This window comes from Heptranchias perlo, chromosome 26, assembly GCF_035084215.1.
Source record: "Heptranchias perlo isolate sHepPer1 chromosome 26, sHepPer1.hap1, whole genome shotgun sequence".
NCBI lineage: Eukaryota > Metazoa > Chordata > Chondrichthyes > Hexanchiformes > Hexanchidae > Heptranchias > Heptranchias perlo.
Genome location: NC_090350.1, coordinates 20,476,939 through 20,495,895, shown reverse-complemented (window position 1 = coordinate 20,495,895; position 18,957 = coordinate 20,476,939). Strand labels below are relative to the sequence as shown.

At 41.6% G+C, this 18,957-nt stretch overlaps 1 protein-coding gene across 1 annotated transcript; it reads right to left on the bottom strand.

Moving 5' to 3' along the window:
- Positions 1 to 1,017: 1,017 nt before the first annotated feature.
- utp11 (UTP11 small subunit processome component) lies at positions 1,018 to 18,189 on the bottom strand. Its single transcript, XM_068006480.1, has 8 exons — positions 18,076 to 18,189; positions 11,236 to 11,297; positions 10,698 to 10,800; positions 9,066 to 9,179; positions 5,780 to 5,873; positions 3,610 to 3,740; positions 3,014 to 3,124; positions 1,018 to 1,453 (listed from the first exon to the last, which is right to left on the bottom strand). The coding sequence occupies exons 1-8, from the start codon at positions 18,136 to 18,138 to the stop codon at positions 1,370 to 1,372; spliced, it is 762 nt and encodes a 253-aa protein (XP_067862581.1). The 5' UTR covers positions 18,139 to 18,189; the 3' UTR covers positions 1,018 to 1,369.
- Between the last annotated feature and the right edge of the window lie 768 nt (positions 18,190 to 18,957).

Genomic DNA, 18,957 nt, shown 5'->3' with positions numbered 1-18,957 from the left:
AAAGATTAACGAGTTATATAAAATCAAATCTGTTTTAATGAGGTTTGCTTAGTTCTGCAGCATTGTTTCGGCACAGTCACACATCAGTTGGCTACAGTTCCGCCCCATACAGCTTATATGCAACTGCCGCCAGCACCACACCAATCATCTCTGCAATCAGTGCTTTTAATTAGGTTAATTAATTTGTATCAAGCCTCCTGGGGATGAGGTTCAGTGATGCTGACGAGGCAGACAAAACAGATCTTCCTTCGGCTCTAATGAAGACTCTAGCTGTTCCACAATGACAGTGAATAATAAATCAGCGTTTTTCAGATAAGGGACACTGGGGTTACTGCTCGGGTAATCAAATCCATTTCGAATATAGGGTGGGACGACAAGGCTTGTCTGAAAGCCAACAAAAATCCAGTGTTGCATCCAGAAATTCATCCTGGTGTACAGTTAAATACTGAGTGCAGATACTTCACAGCAAAACAAGAACATTATACTGCACATTGATGTGTGAGAAAGTCTGAGATAATAGCTGTGCTTTTCTCTTTCGCCAGGATGTTTGGAATTAGCAGCTAGTAATTACGGGTTTCAAATTTCAGTTTCACGTCTGAATTTTAGAGCATTGAGTGTCACCAGGACAGTCAGTTTTATTTTGCCAATTTCTGCCCCTCTTCTAAAAGGTGCTGACATGCTGAGGCTGGTTCCATTGAGCGTTGGCAGGCTATCCAACCACAAGATGGGGAGAAGGAACCAGCAGCCAAGCCTGATCCTGTCCTCAGTGGACACTTCCCAACAGGGGACACTAGATAGCAATCAGAAATAGCTGTTCTTTTCCCCTCTCTCCCTAACATGGAAGGCTGAGGCCACTTGTAGCCACCTCTAATCTTGCTGAAATCAGATAACTCAGCACAAACCAACGGCTTTCTTTATTATGGTTCTGTACCATACTAGGTTATAGAGTTACAAACAACTTTTAACTGTGCCCGTGATGGTACTGTTTGGGGAAAAAAAACTATCAAAAAAAAACAATAATGAAAAGTGTTTTTTTTTATTAAAGGAAGTACTGTAGCACTGTACATCTTTAGTTCTTTCTTTATTTGAAAGTGAGATTGATGCCATGTTTGCAAATTACATCTGAATTCAGCGCAAGTGTTTACTGCTTTACTTTCCTGTGATCTGATTAACAGCAGTCAACAAGACGCACGTCACCCAAAATAAAATAACTCTTTTCTTCCCATTCATTTAATGTTACATTAACAGCCAGACAATAAATCTTAAATTTCACAAAAAGACACACAGGTTTGAAGCCCAATCTTTCCAGAAAATCTTCCTGAAAAGGTTATCTCATTATGCAATATTCTAACTGCCCATTGAAGATATGTCAGCGTTTTCTCTGAAATTGGAATTTGTAAATGGCCGGAGAGTTAACAGTTTCTTTCTTTACTTTCACTTTCGGAGTCTTGTCCTATGAAAAAAAACATTTTCATTCAGGTAAAAATGACGACAGAAGTTTGCATCCACACACTCACATATTCAGAGTATGGGCCACCAGCAAATCCAGTAAGTGAATTCATTTGATTTTAGAATTCTATAAATTTGATTTTATTACATTAACATAGATTCAAAAAACACTTCTAATCTGCATTTGTGACTTTTAAAAAGGAACACCTCCCCATAAAATACAGCTGAGGTTTATTTTTCTCTGGTAGCATGCTGCCTAAAGACTGCATTAAAAATATCAAACAAAGACATTTTACACAAATGAATTAACCAGTGCATTATCAGAGGAAATTAAAGCCCTTAAAACATCAATGTTACTCAGCACAGATAATTCATCTGCTTAAACATGTGTACAAACTCACTTACAATTCTGCTCTCTCATAATCACTTGTATGTGTGTATATACAAACAGAATTTTTTTTTGAACAAAGGTACAGATGTAATCTGCTTAGAAATGTGACCCAGATTCTAGCACAGGCTGGTTTCCAATACTGATAGGTACATTTTCCCATTACACCAATGGATTATTTTGGAACCCTAAAATAAATTTCATACAGCAGGGCCCCACTATTCCCCCTTCATCTTTTTGTGCTCATTAAGCTGATAGCAGCAAACAAAACATTTTCCACTTTGGCAAGCAGCATCAAGGATTCTCGGATAAAAAGACAGATGCAAAATAAAGCTCCCAACGAGATGCTTTAACCAGAAGTGCAGAAAAGCACTCAGGCATGTCCAATCTGCAGCCCCCAAGCCCAGGCAATCTGGCCCTCAAAGCTCAGGCAATTCAGTCGAATTTGTGCTTATATTATTCATTAGGGTGCCCTGTTTGAATTTTGTGAGCCTGGAGAGTTGGAAAGGGTTGTTTTTAGTGCTTTTGCCTAATTGGTGAATAAATTACCAAGATCTGTTAGTATCAGTGATTTGAGATATATGCAAATTAATGGAAACATGGGTTAAACTTTATACATGGCCACCAAGGCTCCGTGTGATACATCTATGCAGCCATGAACATAAAAACTTGGACATCCTAGGCCCACTGCACCAGATCAACCTTCCTTATAATCTTTTGAGGCAGATGGTGATTTTATGCCAAATTCTAGGTATAAATCGTGTTGTAGATTTCAGCCCATAGCTGGGTCAGGCTGCACAGACATTAAATGTATTTGGGCACAGTTGCCCAGGATCAGCAACTTTAAAAAAACTTTCGTACCTCACTCTCCTTCCATCTATAGCTCCCCTGTTCCCATTCCCTTCCCAGGAAAGGGAGAGTTAGGTTTAGTCTAGGAAAGGAGGGATTTAGCCAGCCAAAATTTTCAAGGATGGCTACAACTTATTACAACTAACTGCCATGGAGGTCACTTCTGTATAAGTGGCCTCAGATTGAACATTCAACGCTTTACCTTGATTTCAAAATTACAAAAATAGTTAAAGTGAATAATGGCAGTTTCACCCGAATGCTCCGTACAGAATTATAAAGTCTACAATACGTAGAACTACTGTAAACTTATGAGACCTACATACTTACCATGAGGTCTTTTCGAGTCTGGATTTTCTGGCCGACTACAAACATCTTCTTCTCTCTCTCAATGTGTTGTTTCAGAAGGGAGTATTGGTGCTTTCTCTGTCTAGCAAGTTTCTGAAGGGGCAAATTACAAAGCATTGTGGGAAAAAAGGGGTAATCATTGTATAGATGAATAATCAGGGAAGGGGGAAAGAGAGGAGAGCTTGCATCAGGATTGATTATTTGCTGGTTGTCCCTGCATTTACACAAAAAATATTGTTGCAGTAATATGGTATTATAGTCGTCACACTTCTCTTCACAGAATACACTTTAATGTGCTCATAAGAATCTAGGGATGAATTAACACTAACAATTGCTGCAACACTGCACTTCCCAGCAAACACAATGGCCTTGTGCAACATGGTCCTGCTGTTCTTCACAGCTAGAACAATGACCCTGTGCAAGTTATCAGTCACAAGCTTCAAATGACAGTCAGATTGGGCATTATTTTGGCAGCTAGACAATCATCTTTCTAAAATGCCAGCACTACTTTAGCAAGTCTGTGCGATTGCTCTCATTTTGTAAAAGTGCACTTTAATCTGAAAGCGATTTCCCATTACCTCTAGATCCTGGGGATTAGTGACCCCTTTAATTTTTTCCTTCTGTAAGGTTTCGATTGTTGGTCGGTTGTACACCCGGTCCACCAGCTCTGGTACAGTATTGAGGCGCTTTGCCAAGTCAAATTCTTGCACTGTGCACAAATTTAAATGTGTGAACTTCTTCAATAATTATAATAAGAGCAATCAAAGTTTAATTACAGTAAAATCAGAGCAGAGCCCCAGCAAAGCATGCCACTCCATCAATACACAATGCAAACTACCAGAATTGCACACAGTACAATTCTATATAGTTGTGTCAGGGTTAGTATGGTGCCATACAGATCATGGAGGTCCCAGGTACGATAATCAATCTGTGCTGAGTTAGTTATCTCAACCAAGGCAGCAGTGCGAGAAGTTACAGTTGGCCTCGGTATCCTTAGCAGGGAGTGGGAGAGAATTACTGGGGGCTGCAGTTCCTGATAAGGATGGGCTAGTCTAGGATTGGGCTTAGCAATGTTGTTCCTGCTGTCACACAATCTGCCAACACTCACTGTCTGCATTCACAAATGAAGAATGGTGAAGTGCATGATGCCTACTGGCACATGTGAAACTGTACAACAGCATGAGTCACTACTCTCAGAAGAAGGGAACAGAAAAGGGAAGAATTTAGGGGGAAATAATATGATGTTACTACTGAGTAGCATTATACATTCAGGAAACAGGGTACACAAACATAATAGAGATGCAACGAGAACATCATGCAGATCTTTCTTTCAGGAGTGTGAGACAGCAATAACTCATTGCTTCCATGTGTCAGTTTTTAACTTGGTAAGTCACTAACACTTCATAAATTACGCTGGTATATTGGGCATTTAGAAGGAGCACTAGAGTGCATTTCTATTCCCAAAGAAGTGTGTGAAGACCACAAAATCAGCATATAATTAAATGTTATCAATAATAAAATATACTTTGATGCCATACATTGTATGTTGTATTTCATAGATATTTCATAAATCACCAGCGATTGCAACTAAAATAACCCCTAAAGCTTATAAAAACCTTCATTTTACTAATACTTTCAAGCATTGATCTTGCTGAGGCAAGTGACAACTGGGCTGGACAATGCAGCATTTATCCATTTTACACACAGTGTCGCCATGTAGTACTCTCTTCCAGGTCAGGTACAGCAATGGGCAGAAACAGAGCAATGTTCCCCATACTGTCCTAACAAGTGTTCCTTTATTCTATCTTCAGACCAGCACTCCTTATTAACTGTGTTATGTTTTGTTTCCATAACTACCAGTCACCTCCATCCTGATCTTGTCAACAAGGCCTTGTAAATTAGCCACTCTCAGCTGAGCTGATCTACTCTGCTCAAAGACTAATTCTTTGAGCACTGAAAGGCATTTTCAGCTTTCAAAGTACGATCTTCTTTCATACAAAACCTTTAGATTTTTAGTATTCCAAAGCAGAATTGGGATTCTGGTGTAGAATGTTTCTTAATCCATTGTTTTTCTGCAATTTAGTGTTTTTGTTCTATTTTTGAATGAAGAAGAAATATTGCTGCAGTCCCGAAAAGGGTTATGTTCCTAACATGGTTCAGCAAGTTTATCCAGTGAGTACCTGAGCTATGCAGAGCAGGGAGATCCAGGTTCAATCCCTGGGCTGTGCTGAGTCAGTTGATCTCAGCCACAGAGGCACTTCAATTGGCCTCAATGCTCTGGAGGTGAGGCATGGGAAAAAAAGCTACCAGAGCTTGTACTCCTGATCATGCCCTGTTGGGAGTGCGCGCATGTGTGGCCAGAGTGAAGTCATGATGGGCTCGATCATGATGCCCGTCCACAACACTCACTGTAATAAAAAAAAATGCTCACTTGTGCAATGTATCAGAAGGCAATCAGCTCACATAGCAACAAACCCAAAAAAAGGAGCCTGCATCTTCTGGGCAAGAGCTAAATTGGTGAGAAGAAAAATAACATTTTTAAAAAGAGAGTAGTTAAATTCAAATTGAATGTATGTTAATGTTTTTCAAAAGAAGATGGAAATGATCCAAAGCAATGTACCTGCACAAGACTTAACATATTCAAACAATCTGCCTTCTATAAGAAGTTAAACCTTCATTACCAAATTCTGTAAAAACGAAGTTGAAAAATTATGACAGATCAGACAGTATTATAACATGATACAGCACCTTCCTTTTTAGATTGGCAGAAGAAGATGTGCTTATTAGGGGGCTTTCCATCAGCCTCTAAAAGATGGAGTTCAGACTTCAGTCGTTCAATTTTCTGCAAATGTATTGGAAAGTCACAATCAAATCAGTGCAGATGAAACTTGGAACAGCAGGCTCAATATTCCCATTATTTACTTTTCCAGGATAAAAGCTATTATTGAAATGTGTGAAAATGGCATGCGATGCCATGTAATGTAATAAAGTGCAGGTGTGTTTTACCTGACTGTCTCCAAGACTGTAAAGTCTAATTGCTAGCAATCCAGAGGTCAGTTTTAGGTTAATTACTGTTGGTGAAGCAAGTTTGCATTTTGGCAGGTGCCTGAAAACTTGAGAGCTCCAGGTCAGAAGAAGTCAGCATGAAATGACTGCCTTTTGTTCTTTTAATATACTTTTGACACGTAAGTGTAGCGGACCTGTGGTAGACAGCAACATGAATTCATATAGTACCTTCAATGTAGAAAATGTCCCAAAGCAGGTGAGAAATTTTCTTAAAAAAGGAACAGAAACCAAGACACGGTGGAAGAGTTAAGATATGTGACCAAAGGTTTGATCAAAAAGATGAGTTTTAAGAAGATGTTTAAAGGCAGAGAGTGAAGTGAAATGGTGGTGTGATTTAGTTATTGAATTCTAGAGAGTAGGGCTGAGGCAAGTAAAATCACTACCAATGATGGGGCGACGGGAACGCAGGATGCACTAAAATCCAGAGTCGGAGGACTGAAGTGTGCAGGAGGGAATACAAGGCTGAAGTTCATTGTAAAGTTAGGGTGGAATGAGGCTATGGATGGATTTGAAGATAAGGATGAGAATTCTAAATTCAATGTGTTGCGGAATAGGAAGCTAATGTAGACCAGTTGAGGTCAGGAATGATGGGAGAATGGGTCAGGATATGGACAGCTGAGTTTTGCACATGTTGGAGTTCATGGATGATTGAGGATGGGAAGTCAGCAAGGAGACTTTGGAAAAAAAGTCTAGAGGTGACAAAACTTTATATGAAAGGTTTCAACCATGGTGGGCTGAGGTAGCGATTAAAGTGGATGAAATTATGAAGATGGAAGTAATGATAATTGATAATGGAAAGAATGTAGGGAGTGTAGCTCAGCTTGGAGTCAAACAGGACGTCATGGTTTTACATGATCTGGTTCAACCTCAGTAAATGGGAAGGGAGGGATGGAGTCTGTAGCGAAGCAGCAGAGTTTATGTTGGGACTTATAACGATGGCTTCAGTCTTCTCAATGTTCAGTTGGAGAGAATTTTGACACATCCATGGCTTAATGTCGAACAGTCAGTCCAAAAGCACAGAGCTGGTGGTGGGGTCAACTGAAGTGGTAGAATTGGGTGTCATCAGCATGAACAAAGAGAGCAGTTAATAATGTTGACTAGGTTGGGGGCCAGGAGTTAGGTGGGGAATGGATCGAGAGATGAGCTTGGAGAGGGTGAGGGGGGTTGGGAGAGAAACCGCAGAGTGATGTAGCTAGAGCGGGTGAGACATTGAAGTGGTTGGGGGAGGGGGATGTAAGGTAAGAGGTAGCTAACCAGATGTTGTCAGTCTTGAGATGAAAAAAATAAATGAGTTCTTCATACTGCAAGACTTTATAAATATAATATATATATATATATAAGACATTTGAACCACAGTGGAAACCAAATCACTGTAGTACAAAGTAGGTTCAGCTGGATAAAAGCCTTTATGTTTCCTGCACTCTTCTCTTCCACCTCATGGAGAAGAGGGCAGAGAACATAAAGGGTCATGTTAGCCTATAATTCTCTGGGCCATCTTGTACCTTAGACAAGAGGCCATACTTCAAATATAAGCCTAGACAGAGTGTGTTGGCTGTTTGTCTGTGGGTAAGACCTCACCTAATTGTTCTGTTTTTCCCTCTCCTTGACCTAGAGGCACTGAGATCAATTACAACAACCCCAGTTAAGATCAGACAACTCTGCACAGACTGGGGATTGAATTTGACACTCTCCTGGTTTGCATGGCTTTGTGCCACACTAGAGGGAATATATTTACCAAATGTGTACATCAGGTGTGCCCCAACAAAATGGCAGGCCCCAACAGCACTAATTGTAATGCACACTATAAAATATACCAGCCATTTTATTCATCTGTATATTCTATAAATATTGTAGTCTGCATTCTTAATCAGAAATACAGATTATTTAAAACCAATGTGCAATGCCCATTTCAAATGTCCTTTATTAATCTTCATGGTGAAGGCCTTCTCAATGGTGTAATCAATTTGGTCTAATGTGATGCTAGCTGCTTATAATGAGAAGGCAAGTAAAAATGTTGTACAAAATAATAAATGGAGTGAATCAAGAGGTGTATGAGGTCCCTTGTTGATCTCTAGCTTGAGACTGTCTATGCCAGCATTAAATAGGCTAGCTCAATACTGGATAAGGACTATACGCCAGTCTGTAATCCATCCCTGCATTATCTAATGTTACAACTACCTGGATACACAGGTAGAATGATTCTGACAGTTGCAGACAATACCAACAGTTATTGGAAAAACTGGTATATTTTGTAAAGACTTTGCACTGAGAGTGAAGTGCTAGAAGAGGAACCCCTAACAATAACCACTTGGCCACACCATTTCTCATAATGAAGTTTGATTGCATGCTTCTATAATGCACCACTTTCCTCCACTTGCAAACAACCCTCTACTGGTGCAATGCAGGTCCCATAAAACTTTTCCCACACTAAGTTACCTAGGCAATGTAATGTTAATTTGCAAAATAAACAAATGATGAAGTAGCAGCTATGGATACATATGCATGCTTTAAACACAGTGTCTGGACTTACAGATTTTTCTTCTGCAATGCCAAAGTGCACTGTACAGTGCTTTGAATCTCAGTCCTTTCAGCACAATGAAAAATTCAAATAGCAATAGAGTTTTTCTTATACATTTAGTGCCACCAAGTGGTCATTCTGTCAGTACAATTAAAGAAATAGTCCCTAAGAAGGGTATGGAACTAGTTATTCACTGAGAAATAACCTTTCCTGCCAAGGTCACAAAAAAGATTGTTGTACAAGGTGTAGCTTCCTCTTCCCTTCAAACCAAAGAAGGGGAAGAGTAACATGTCCCAGAACTGCAAATAACAGAAAGGATGTGTGTTCAAAAATGCTGCGATGAATTCCCATTTTTAAAATACATCTTCAATGACAGATTTTATTGAAATGAAGGAGGGGCATTCTGAGAAAATTACCGGCAAGGGATCAAAACAAAAAAAATGAAGTCACCTTTGCCTCTGCAACCCGTTTCATTTCCACATATTTAACATCTTGTGTTCTCATAATCTTCAGCTGCTCCTCTGTTGCTTCCTCTTTAGACTGCTTGATGATGTGAACTCCATCCTAAATATAAAATATATCAGAAACAAAGGGTTTCTAAAAATGCACAGAGAAATAAAGTAGAACTATTATTTGCAATCCCTATTCTTTTCAGAACAGACACCATTGAAGAGAAAAATATCCTTATGAATGCGAGTAAACATAAGCCGGTATAACAGGTGTAGCCTCACCCACGTGAATTAAATATGTATGGCAAATACTCTAAGGACAAAAAGGTTTTATAAAAAAAACATTCCAGTGAAATAAAATCACAGAGTTTAAACATTGTTTCCACCTAAAAGTGGAAGTTACTTGTCTGTTTGCAAACCATACGTTTTTATGATGGCTACAATATCCCACAAGTGAGGGAGACTAATAGATCACATCTAAAGTGAATTAATTCTAAATCTTACTTGCAAGTGGGAGTAAATCCTACCACAGACGAAGAGTATTCGTTCCATAATATCTGTTTTAAGAACGGTATATTGTGCAGTTCCAGCAGTGGACTGGTCTGCTTCATCATAGAATGAAATGGGCCCCAGTGAGATGGCAGTGGTGTGGAGCTACTGCATCACTGTCCAGGATATCAAGCCACTTTCACTTGTGTACGTAAAATAAATTTGTTTTGGGGATGTATAGCTTACAATGCACCAGATACTCCAGGGCATGCAGGTGGGAATATTAACTTGAACATGAACACCATCTTTCTCAAATTGCTCTCTGCTGTGAAAACTTCCATATATTCACAAAGAAAGGGACACGGAAGAAGTCATTTAATCTTCATTCATTAATATCAGAGGTGCCAATTTCTTTCATAGCGTGTCACTTATGGAACCAGCAGGCCACATATAAACAACTAATTCGATTTGGGTAGTGAAGATTGGCTGGAGATGACGTCAGACACATTTTGTCTGGTTGTTAAGCGTGTAGATGGAAGGAGATGCCTCAAACAGATCATTTGGTTTGGAGGGAGAGGCTGTGTACTTTAGGGAGAATGCCAAGTACAGCTCGCGTGATTTGATGTCTTCACTTTGAAGCTCAGAGAACTGCTCGGTTGGGGTAGTTATTCTGCCCTATGTCATTAGGCGTGTGAGGTGCCTGTGGGTCACGAATGGCATGTAGACTGTAGTTCAAACACATCTAATATTATAAAAAAACCTTACTTTGAAAGAGTAGGGCTTATTACTGCTCTAATGTTAAAAGAGGCTCTCTTTCCAAAGACTGTAAATATTTAGTACCAAATACAGTCTAAATGAATGCCAGGTTGGAACTATTAGAACTGAAAACACTTAAAATCTTTGGAAGTCTACAACAGACAATACATTAATTTCAGGGGATCTAGTCTACAGAAATTTATAAAGCCAAACCACATCACCGGCGTGTCATAACTTGTACTTTTAGAATTGAGCAGAAGCAAAAGACAAATCAAGTGATTTTTTTTTAAAACTGAGGAAAGTTGAGCTTAGTAGTTCAAACAATGATATCGCAGTACTGCTTTTCTTAAATAAACCTAGTTTACAGCACTTTAAAAAAATACCTCACCTGGAGTTTGGTGTTGGTCATTCGAAAGTAGAATTCATCTGGATTTTTGTCTAACGCCTTTTGGCGTAGTGCCTTTAGGGTGTTCTGTTTGCGATGGTAGTCCCTGAAATGTGCAGCGACAGGTCAGCAGGCTTACCTATAGAAAACCTTTGGTATTACATAAGAACTCTAAATCTACAAGAGGACACCAATCTAGCTTAAATATGGCAAACTCAAGACATTTTAAACAGTGGCTACATTCAAACTGGTCAGATACAACATCTACAACAATAAAATAGACAGAATATTATGCTGTCCCCTCTCCGCCAAAAACCTTAAACAGGATGGATGTATTCTAAAAGTACTAATGGATACGTTCTTCTAGGACTTTGAGTAGCACGTAGAGGGTCTCGGGTGGCGTCTATGGGCAAATATTTCTAAATGTTAAAATTTGAAATCTTACAACTCTAGACGCAGAATATTGTACACAAGTATAATTAAGACACAGTACATTAATTCAAGCCAAATGCCTTAGATTTATTGTTTATGAAGTACTCACTGTGCGCGGAGCTTGTAATCTCTCTTCTTTTCCAAAAAACCCAGACGCTTTCGAAAACCAGGCTGTGCAAAATGGGTAAATGGTATAATGTTACTGGAAAACACCAGTGTTAGAATCCTATTCATAAAATTTTGAAAGACAATTTATTTTAAATACAACAGATTTCCCATGGCATTGCTCACATTAATTTGGAAGATACATTGCTTTACAAAAGGACATCGGTGCTACACTATATATTTTTTTTATTCGTTCACGGGATGTGGGCGTCGCTGGCAAGGCCAGCATTTATTGCCCATCCCTAATTGCCCTCGAGAAGGTGGTGGTGAGCCGCCTTCTTGAACCGCTGCAGTCCGGTTTTATTCTGCTGCTAAGATGTGCCTTTTAAGTCCAAAGTCTAACAGTTAAGTAAACACAGCCTCAGGTCAGAGTTTAATTGTTGTTTAGCAAGTCAAGTTTCCAGACTGCAAAGTGCTTATGAATTTCAGGTTACAGGTCAGTGTCTGACTTTATTTTAAAAACAAAAGATTACTTTGACATCTGGAACATGCCAGACACAAGGGGCTGGAACTTCCTGTGTATTTGTGCCCAGAGACACGCGTAATCGGGAACTAAAGCAAATAACCGGTGTAAAAGATCAAGGCAGCACAGGCAAAAGTGCGTTACGCACGTTATAACGCCATGGTTGAATTTCCTTGATCTTTTATGCCCAAGCTGATCTTGGCTCATTATCATGGCTCCGCCCCCAGCCTAAAGAGCCGTACACAATAATTTCCTGCAATTACGCTGGTTGAAACAGGTGTAAAATTATGACCAGAATTTTAGGTGCATCAGGAAACAGTCATTTCTCGGGTGTTTTACTGTGATTTTTTTAAAGCAATTTTAAAAATGTTTATCCTCACTTAGACCTGCATTGAATGTTCTGTTTATTTGAATGCACTGTCACCACATCAGTGAGAGTCATATTAGAAATTGAAAAGCTCCCACGACTGCATATTCTTAAACATGCAATGTCTAATATGCATGAGTGGCAGTTAGATGGCTTGAAACTTTAATGCCTGGTGTGAGTTTGGTGCTTTTCTTGGGCCCCAATTGTTTGCTGATTTCTGCTTGTTTAAGCCGATTTTTACGTTCCCGTGCATGCTAATGAGATTGACAGGAAATTTAGGCGTACATTGACATTGACAACAGGGGCACACGAATGGACGTAATTTTGGGCGTAACTTCCCAATTACACCCCCATGGGTCTTTACACCCCTAGATGTGGATTTTAATACTAAAAGGAAGCAAATACTGAGGAATAAAGCACTTTTTACTTTGCACCAGCTTTATATCACACATACAGTACAATACAGGTTACTAAAATTATTTCTACTCTACTCCAACAATATACCACAACACTAAGCTTAGAAAAACATCCCGTTTAATGTGTCTGTTTATCACACTGGCCATCGTCCCAGCCTGCCTGCATGTTGCCACCAATTTAGTGCCAAATTTACAAATACTCCAAGCAGTTCTGTATTGTGACTCACACTTGATAAGAACTGGGTTGAGACTTTGCACATTAATGTCACGTAGGGCCCTTATAGCTGGCAAAGAGATTTCTATTCCAACATTAGAGTTACATTTAAACGCAGAGGCAGCACCACCCATACAGTTTGTTTCCTCATCATTATGTCAAGTTTCACTCAATTTATTATTATATAAAAGTGGCAACAAACTTGAATCAACTGAAATGAATCAGATCTGTTTTGGATTATAATCCTGGAGTATTGTATTTGATTTGGCCAGAACTTACCTCAGCATCAGTTGTTCTGATATAACCGATTCACTGTGCAGATACGAACATACAAATTAAGAGCAGGAGTAGGCCATTCGGCCCCTCGAGCCTGCTCTGCCATTTGATAAGATCATGGCTGATCTGATTGTGACCTCAAACCTACTTTCCCGTCTACCTACCATAACCTTTGATTCCCTTGTTAATCAGGAATCTATCTAACTCAGCCTTAAAAAATATTCAAGGACCCTGCCTCCACCGTTCTCTGGGGAAGGGAGTTCTACAGACTCGCCACCCCCAGAGAAAAAATTTCTATACATCTCCGTCTTAAATCGGAGACCACTTATTTTTAAACTGTGGCCCCTAGTTCTACAAGGGGAAACATCCTCTCAGCATCTAACCCTTCAAGTCCCCTCAGGATCTTATATGTTTCAATAAGATCTCATTCTTATTCTTCTAAACTCCAGTGTATACAGGCCCAACTTGTCCAACCTTTCCTCATAAGATAACCCCCTCATCCCCGGAATCAGTCAAGTAAACCTTCTCTGAACTTCCTCCAAAGCAATTATGTCTTAAATAAGGAGACCAAAACTGCACACAGTATTCTAGATGTGGCCTCACCAATGCCCTGTACAACTGTAGCAAAACAGCTCTACTTTTATATTCCATTCCCCTTGTAATAAATGACAACATTCCATTTGCCTTCCTAATCACTTGTTGTACCTGCATACTAACTTTTTGTGATTCATGTACTAGGACACCCAGATCCCTCTGTACCTCAAGAGTTCTGCAATCCCTCTCCATTTAAATAATATACTGCTTTGCTATTCCTCCTGCCAAAGTGGACAAGTTCACATTCTCCCACATTTTACTCCATCTGCCAAATTTTTGCCCACTCACTTAACCTATCTATATCCCTTTGCAGACTCCTTATGTCCTCTTCACAACTTACTTTCGTATCTACCTTTGTGTTATCAGCAAATTTAGCAACCATACATTCGGTCCCTTCATCCAAGTCATTGATATAGATTGTAAATAGTTGAGGCCCAAGCACTGATCCCTGTGGCACTCCACTCATTACATCTTGCCAACCTGAAAATGACCCATATATGCCTACTCTCTGTTTCCTGTCAGCTCAGCAATCCTTTATCCATGCTAATATGTTACCCCCTACAGCATGAGCTCTTATTTTGTGTAGTAGCCTTTGATGTGGCACCTTGTCAAAAGCCTTCTGGAAAAACAAGTACACCACGTCCACAGGATCCCCTTTATCCATGTTGCTTGTTACTTCCTCAAAGAACTCTAATAAATTAGTCAAACGCGATTTCCCTTTCACAAAGCCGTGTTGACTCTGCCGGATTGCATTGAGATTTTCTAAGTGTCCTGCTATAACCTTCTTAATATTTTCCCTATGACAGATGTTAAGCTAACTGGCCTGTAGTTTCCTGCTTTCTGTCTCCCTCCTTTCTTGAATAGAGGAGTTACATTCGCTATTTTCCAGTCTGATGGGACCCTTCCAGAATCCAGGGAATTTTGGAAAATTAATACCAATGCATCTACTATCTCTGCAGCCACTTCTTTTAAGACCCTAGGATGAAGTTCGTCAGGACCTGGGAATTGTCAGCTGTCATGTTCTAATGATTGTTTCAGAACCGTTTCCCAGTGATTGTAAATGTTTTAAGTTCCTCCTTCCCTTTCACCTCTTGATTCACAATTATTTCTGGCATGTTACTTGTATCCTCTACAGTGAAGACGGATGCAAAATATCTGTTCAATTCACCCGCTATTTCCTTATTCTCCATTATTAATTCCCCAGACTCACTCTCTAGAGGACCAACGCTCACTATACTTACTCTTTTCTTTTCAAATACCTGTAGAAACTCTTACTATCTTTTTATGTTTCTAGCTAGCTTTCTCTCGTACTCTAATTTCTCTCTCCTTATTATTCTTTTAGTCAATCTTTGCTGTTTTTTATATTCTGACCAATCTTCCGGCCTGCCACTAATCTTCGCAAAATTGTATGCTTTTTCTTTCAATTTGATACTATCTTTAACTTCCTTAGTTACGTCCTTCCCCTAGAGTCTTTCTTTCTCACTGGCGTGTATCTTTGCTGAGTGTTATGAAATATCTCATTAAATGTCTGCCACTATATCTCTACTGACCTATCCCTTAACCTTAGTTCCCAGTTCACTTTAGCCAGCTCTGTCTTCATGCCCTCATAATTACCCTTATTTAAGTTTAAAACACTAGTCTTAGACCTACCCTTCTCTCCCTCAAACTGAATGCGAAATTCAATCATATTGTGATCACTGCTACCTAGAGGTTCCTTTACAATGAGGTCATTAATTAATCCTGTCTCATTACACATTATCAGATCTAGAATAGCCTGCTCTCTGGTTGGCTCTAGAACGTGCTGCTCTAAGAAACTGTCCCAAAAGCACTTTATGAACTTATCTTCCAGGCTACCTTTGCCTATCAGACTCTACCAATCTATATGTAGATTAAAATCACCCATGATTATCGCTGTTCCTTTCTCAAGCCCCCATTATTTCTTCCATATACCCTGTCCTACAGTATGGTTACTGTTAGGGGGCCTATAAACTACTCCCACAAGTGACTTCTTGCCTTTACTATTTCTTATCTCTACCCAAACTGATTCTACATCTTGCTCTTTAGAACTAAGGTCATTTCTCTCTATTATACTCATGTCATCTTTAATTAACAGAGCTACCCCTCCACCTTTTCCTAGCTTCCTGTCCTTCCGAAATGTCAAGTACCCTTGAATATTCAGGTTCCAGCCTTTGTCATCTTGCAGCCATGACTCTGTAATGGCTATCAGATTGTACATATTTATTTCTATTTGAGTTGTCAATTCATCCACTTTGTTACGAGGTTTGAGCCGGGCCCTGGTTAATGAATGTACCATACTGAGGGAGAGTGATTTGTTTTGGCTCAGGTTAATAGCAGGGATAACATTCAACTTCAGCGGGGGTATGAAACGGGGAGTAGCGGATCAGGCCGTCCATTATACAGCTCACCCGGTCCTCCTTTCCTTTGAAATCAATGGAAAAGAAAAATTGGGCAGGGTATATAACAGGCAGTCGCTCTGCCACCCCCCGTTTTGCATCCCTGCCAAAGTTGAATTTTATCCTCAGCATTTTCACTTGCTTTGAGGTTTTATGCAAAGTTGTGTTAAAAGGAATGATTTGTATTTATTATAACAAAAACTATTATCACCAAGACAAGATTGACACTTTGGGGGTAACTTTAACCTAACCCACACAGCAAGGGAAGTGGACAGGATCGGATCGAACGCTGGTTTTCCATTCTGCCTGATTTTACTCAGACAGGGTGTAGAACCGGCAGCCCACCCGATCCCATCAGTTTCCCACCATGTGGGTTAGGTTAAAATTACCTCCACAGTGAGCCTTGGTTCAGTGGTAGCATTCTTGCCTGAGTCAGAAGGACATGGTGCAAACACCGCTTCAGGACTTGAGCACATAATCCTGGCTGACGCTTAACTGTAGTGCTGAAGGAGTGCTGCACTGTTGGAGGTGCCATCTTTGGGATGAGATATTAAACAGAGGGTAGACATAAAAGATCCAACGGCACTAATCAAAGAAGATAGAGGCCAATATTTATCTCTCAGCCAACATCAGTATCTGGTCATTGATCTCACTGCTGTTTGTGGGACCTTGCTGTGCACATATTAACCAACATCTGTCTCTACATTACAAAAGTGACTACACTTCAAAAGTACATTAGCTGTGAAGTGCTTTGGGATGCCCTGTGCCCATGAGAGGCAGTATAGAAATACAACTTCTTTCTTTTCTCTGTAGGTATGAAAGCATTTCATGAACAATTAATTACTTCTGAAGTGTAATTACTGTTGCTTATACTTTAACTGCAAGGACGGCCGGTGCGACTAACAGAAATATTCAACAGATGCGTTTGAGCTTGTTTATGTATATTATTGGGGTAGAGTGGTAGTTTTACTCTGCACCCTAACCAGTATTGTACTGTGTGAAAGAAACTAAAGCTGGGTGCTTCACTTTCCCATATTGGGATCCTTTACCTCCATAGCAGGCGGCCATTCAGCCCATCGTGCCTGTTCTTTGAAAGAGCCATCCAGTTAGTCCCACTCCCCTACTCTTTCCCTGCAAATTTTTCCTTTTCAAGTATTTTAACCAATTCCTTTTTGAAAGTTATTACTGAATCTGCTTCCACCGCCCTTTCAGGCAGTGCATTCCAGATCATAACAACTCACTTTATTAAAAAAATCTCATCTCCCTCTTTGTATCTTTTGCCATTTTTTTTTCCTTTTTAAAGTGAATATCCAATTGTCTTTTAAAAAATGTCCCAGGAGTGTAACATTCAGCAAAATGTCCACATCTGGAGACTGGCTCCAGCGGTCACACTCGGTAACAGTGGTTAAAGGCAGCTTTTCTGTCGCCGATTTATTCTCTGGCGCAATCAGTCCCTTTAAACCGAGTGTGGCTCAGACCCAGTCCCAGACCTAGCCCAGTGCCCAGCCCCAGTCTCCAGTCCCAGTCCCCAGTGCCCAGCCCCAGCCTCCAGCCTCCAGTCCCCAGACTCCAGCCTCCAGTCCCCAGACCCCAGACTCCAGACCCCAGACTCCAGACTCCAGTCCCCAGACTCCAGTCCCCAGCCCCCAGCCTCCAGTCCCCAGCCCTAGGCCCAGCCTCCAGTCCCCAATCCCGGCCCAGTCCCCAGCCCCCAGCCCCAGTCTCCACTCCCCAGCCCCAGTCTCCAGTCCCCAGTCTCCAGTCCCCAGGCCCCAGTCCCCAGCCTCCAGTCCCCAATCCCGGCCCAGTCCCCAGCCCCCAGCCCCAGTCTCCACTCCCCAGCCCCAGTCTCCAGTCCCCAGTCTCCAGTCCCCAGGCCCCAGTCCCCAGCCTCCAGTCCCCAATCCCGGCCCAGTCCCCAGCCCGTGCTGCGTGGCCCCGGATTTTGCCGGTCCGGCCGCATTCACCCCTCCTGCGGCTCGGCGCGTCCACCTCCCCCCCCCCCCCCCGGGGGCCGGGGTCCGGGGGCCCCTCACTGACCTGACTCCGCTCCCGGTGGCTCCGCTGCACCGATTTCTGCGCCTTGCGGAACGCCGCCGACATCTTCGCTTCCTCGTGAGCTGGTCGCCCGGGACAACCGACCACATCCGGGTCAGGGCCGCCGGCTACCATTTCCGGCCAACGCGGGCGGTTCGCGCCCCCCGCTGGTTTCTAGGCGTTACTGCAGCCCCTGCAGGCTGCATCCGGAAACCCCAGCGACCGGCTCGGCTTCCACTGAGGGGCCGACTCCACCGCGCGGCTCTGCTGCCCCCTAGCGGAGAGCGGGGAGATCCACCGCGGTCCAGGTGGATCTCCATCACCCTGGGAGGTGTTGCAGGAATCAGGGAGGCTTTTCATGGACAGGAGACCTGTTTTTAGATGGGCTGGTGGAGGTGGCATTGGGTTTAAGCCATTTGCCAGCGAACCTTTCTCAAGCCCCCTGCTCTTGGGAGGATGCCGCTGATGATAATTCCTGGGATGAGAGGGTTGTCTTTTGAGGAAAGATTGAGTCGAATGAGAAGATAAGAAATAAGAGCGGGAGTAGGCCACACGGCCCCTCGAGCCTGTTCCGCCATCGAATAAGATCGTGGCTGATCTTCGACCTCAACTCCACTTTCCAGCCCAATTCCCATATCCCTTGATTCCCCTAGAGTCCAACATCTATCTATCTCAGCCTTGAACATATTCAAAGACTCAGCATCCAAAAATCTACCTATCTCAACCTGTACTTTGGGCGTATTGAAATATGTAAGCTTCTAAGAGGGCTTGACAGGGTAGATGCTGAGAGAATGTTTCCCCCGGCTGGTGAGTCCAGAATTAGGGGGCATAGTCACAGGATAAGGGGGTCGGACATGTAGAACTGAAATGAGGAGGAATTTCTTC

What these genes read in the sequence shown, in the direction of transcription:
- utp11 (XM_068006480.1), bottom strand. Translation starts at nt 18,138, where the DNA reads ATGTCGGCGGCGTTCCGCAAGGCGCAGAAATCGGTGCAGCGGAGCCAC. An exon ending in TGACCAACACCAAACTCCAG is followed by an intron (nt 9,180 to 10,697) that starts GTGAGGTATTTT and finishes TTTTATATTTAG; the next exon opens with GATGGAGTTCACATCATCAA. An exon ending in CTGCCAATCTAAAAAGGAAG is followed by an intron (nt 3,741 to 5,779) that starts GTGCTGTATCAT and finishes ATTTGTGCACAG; the next exon opens with TGCAAGAATTTGACTTGGCA.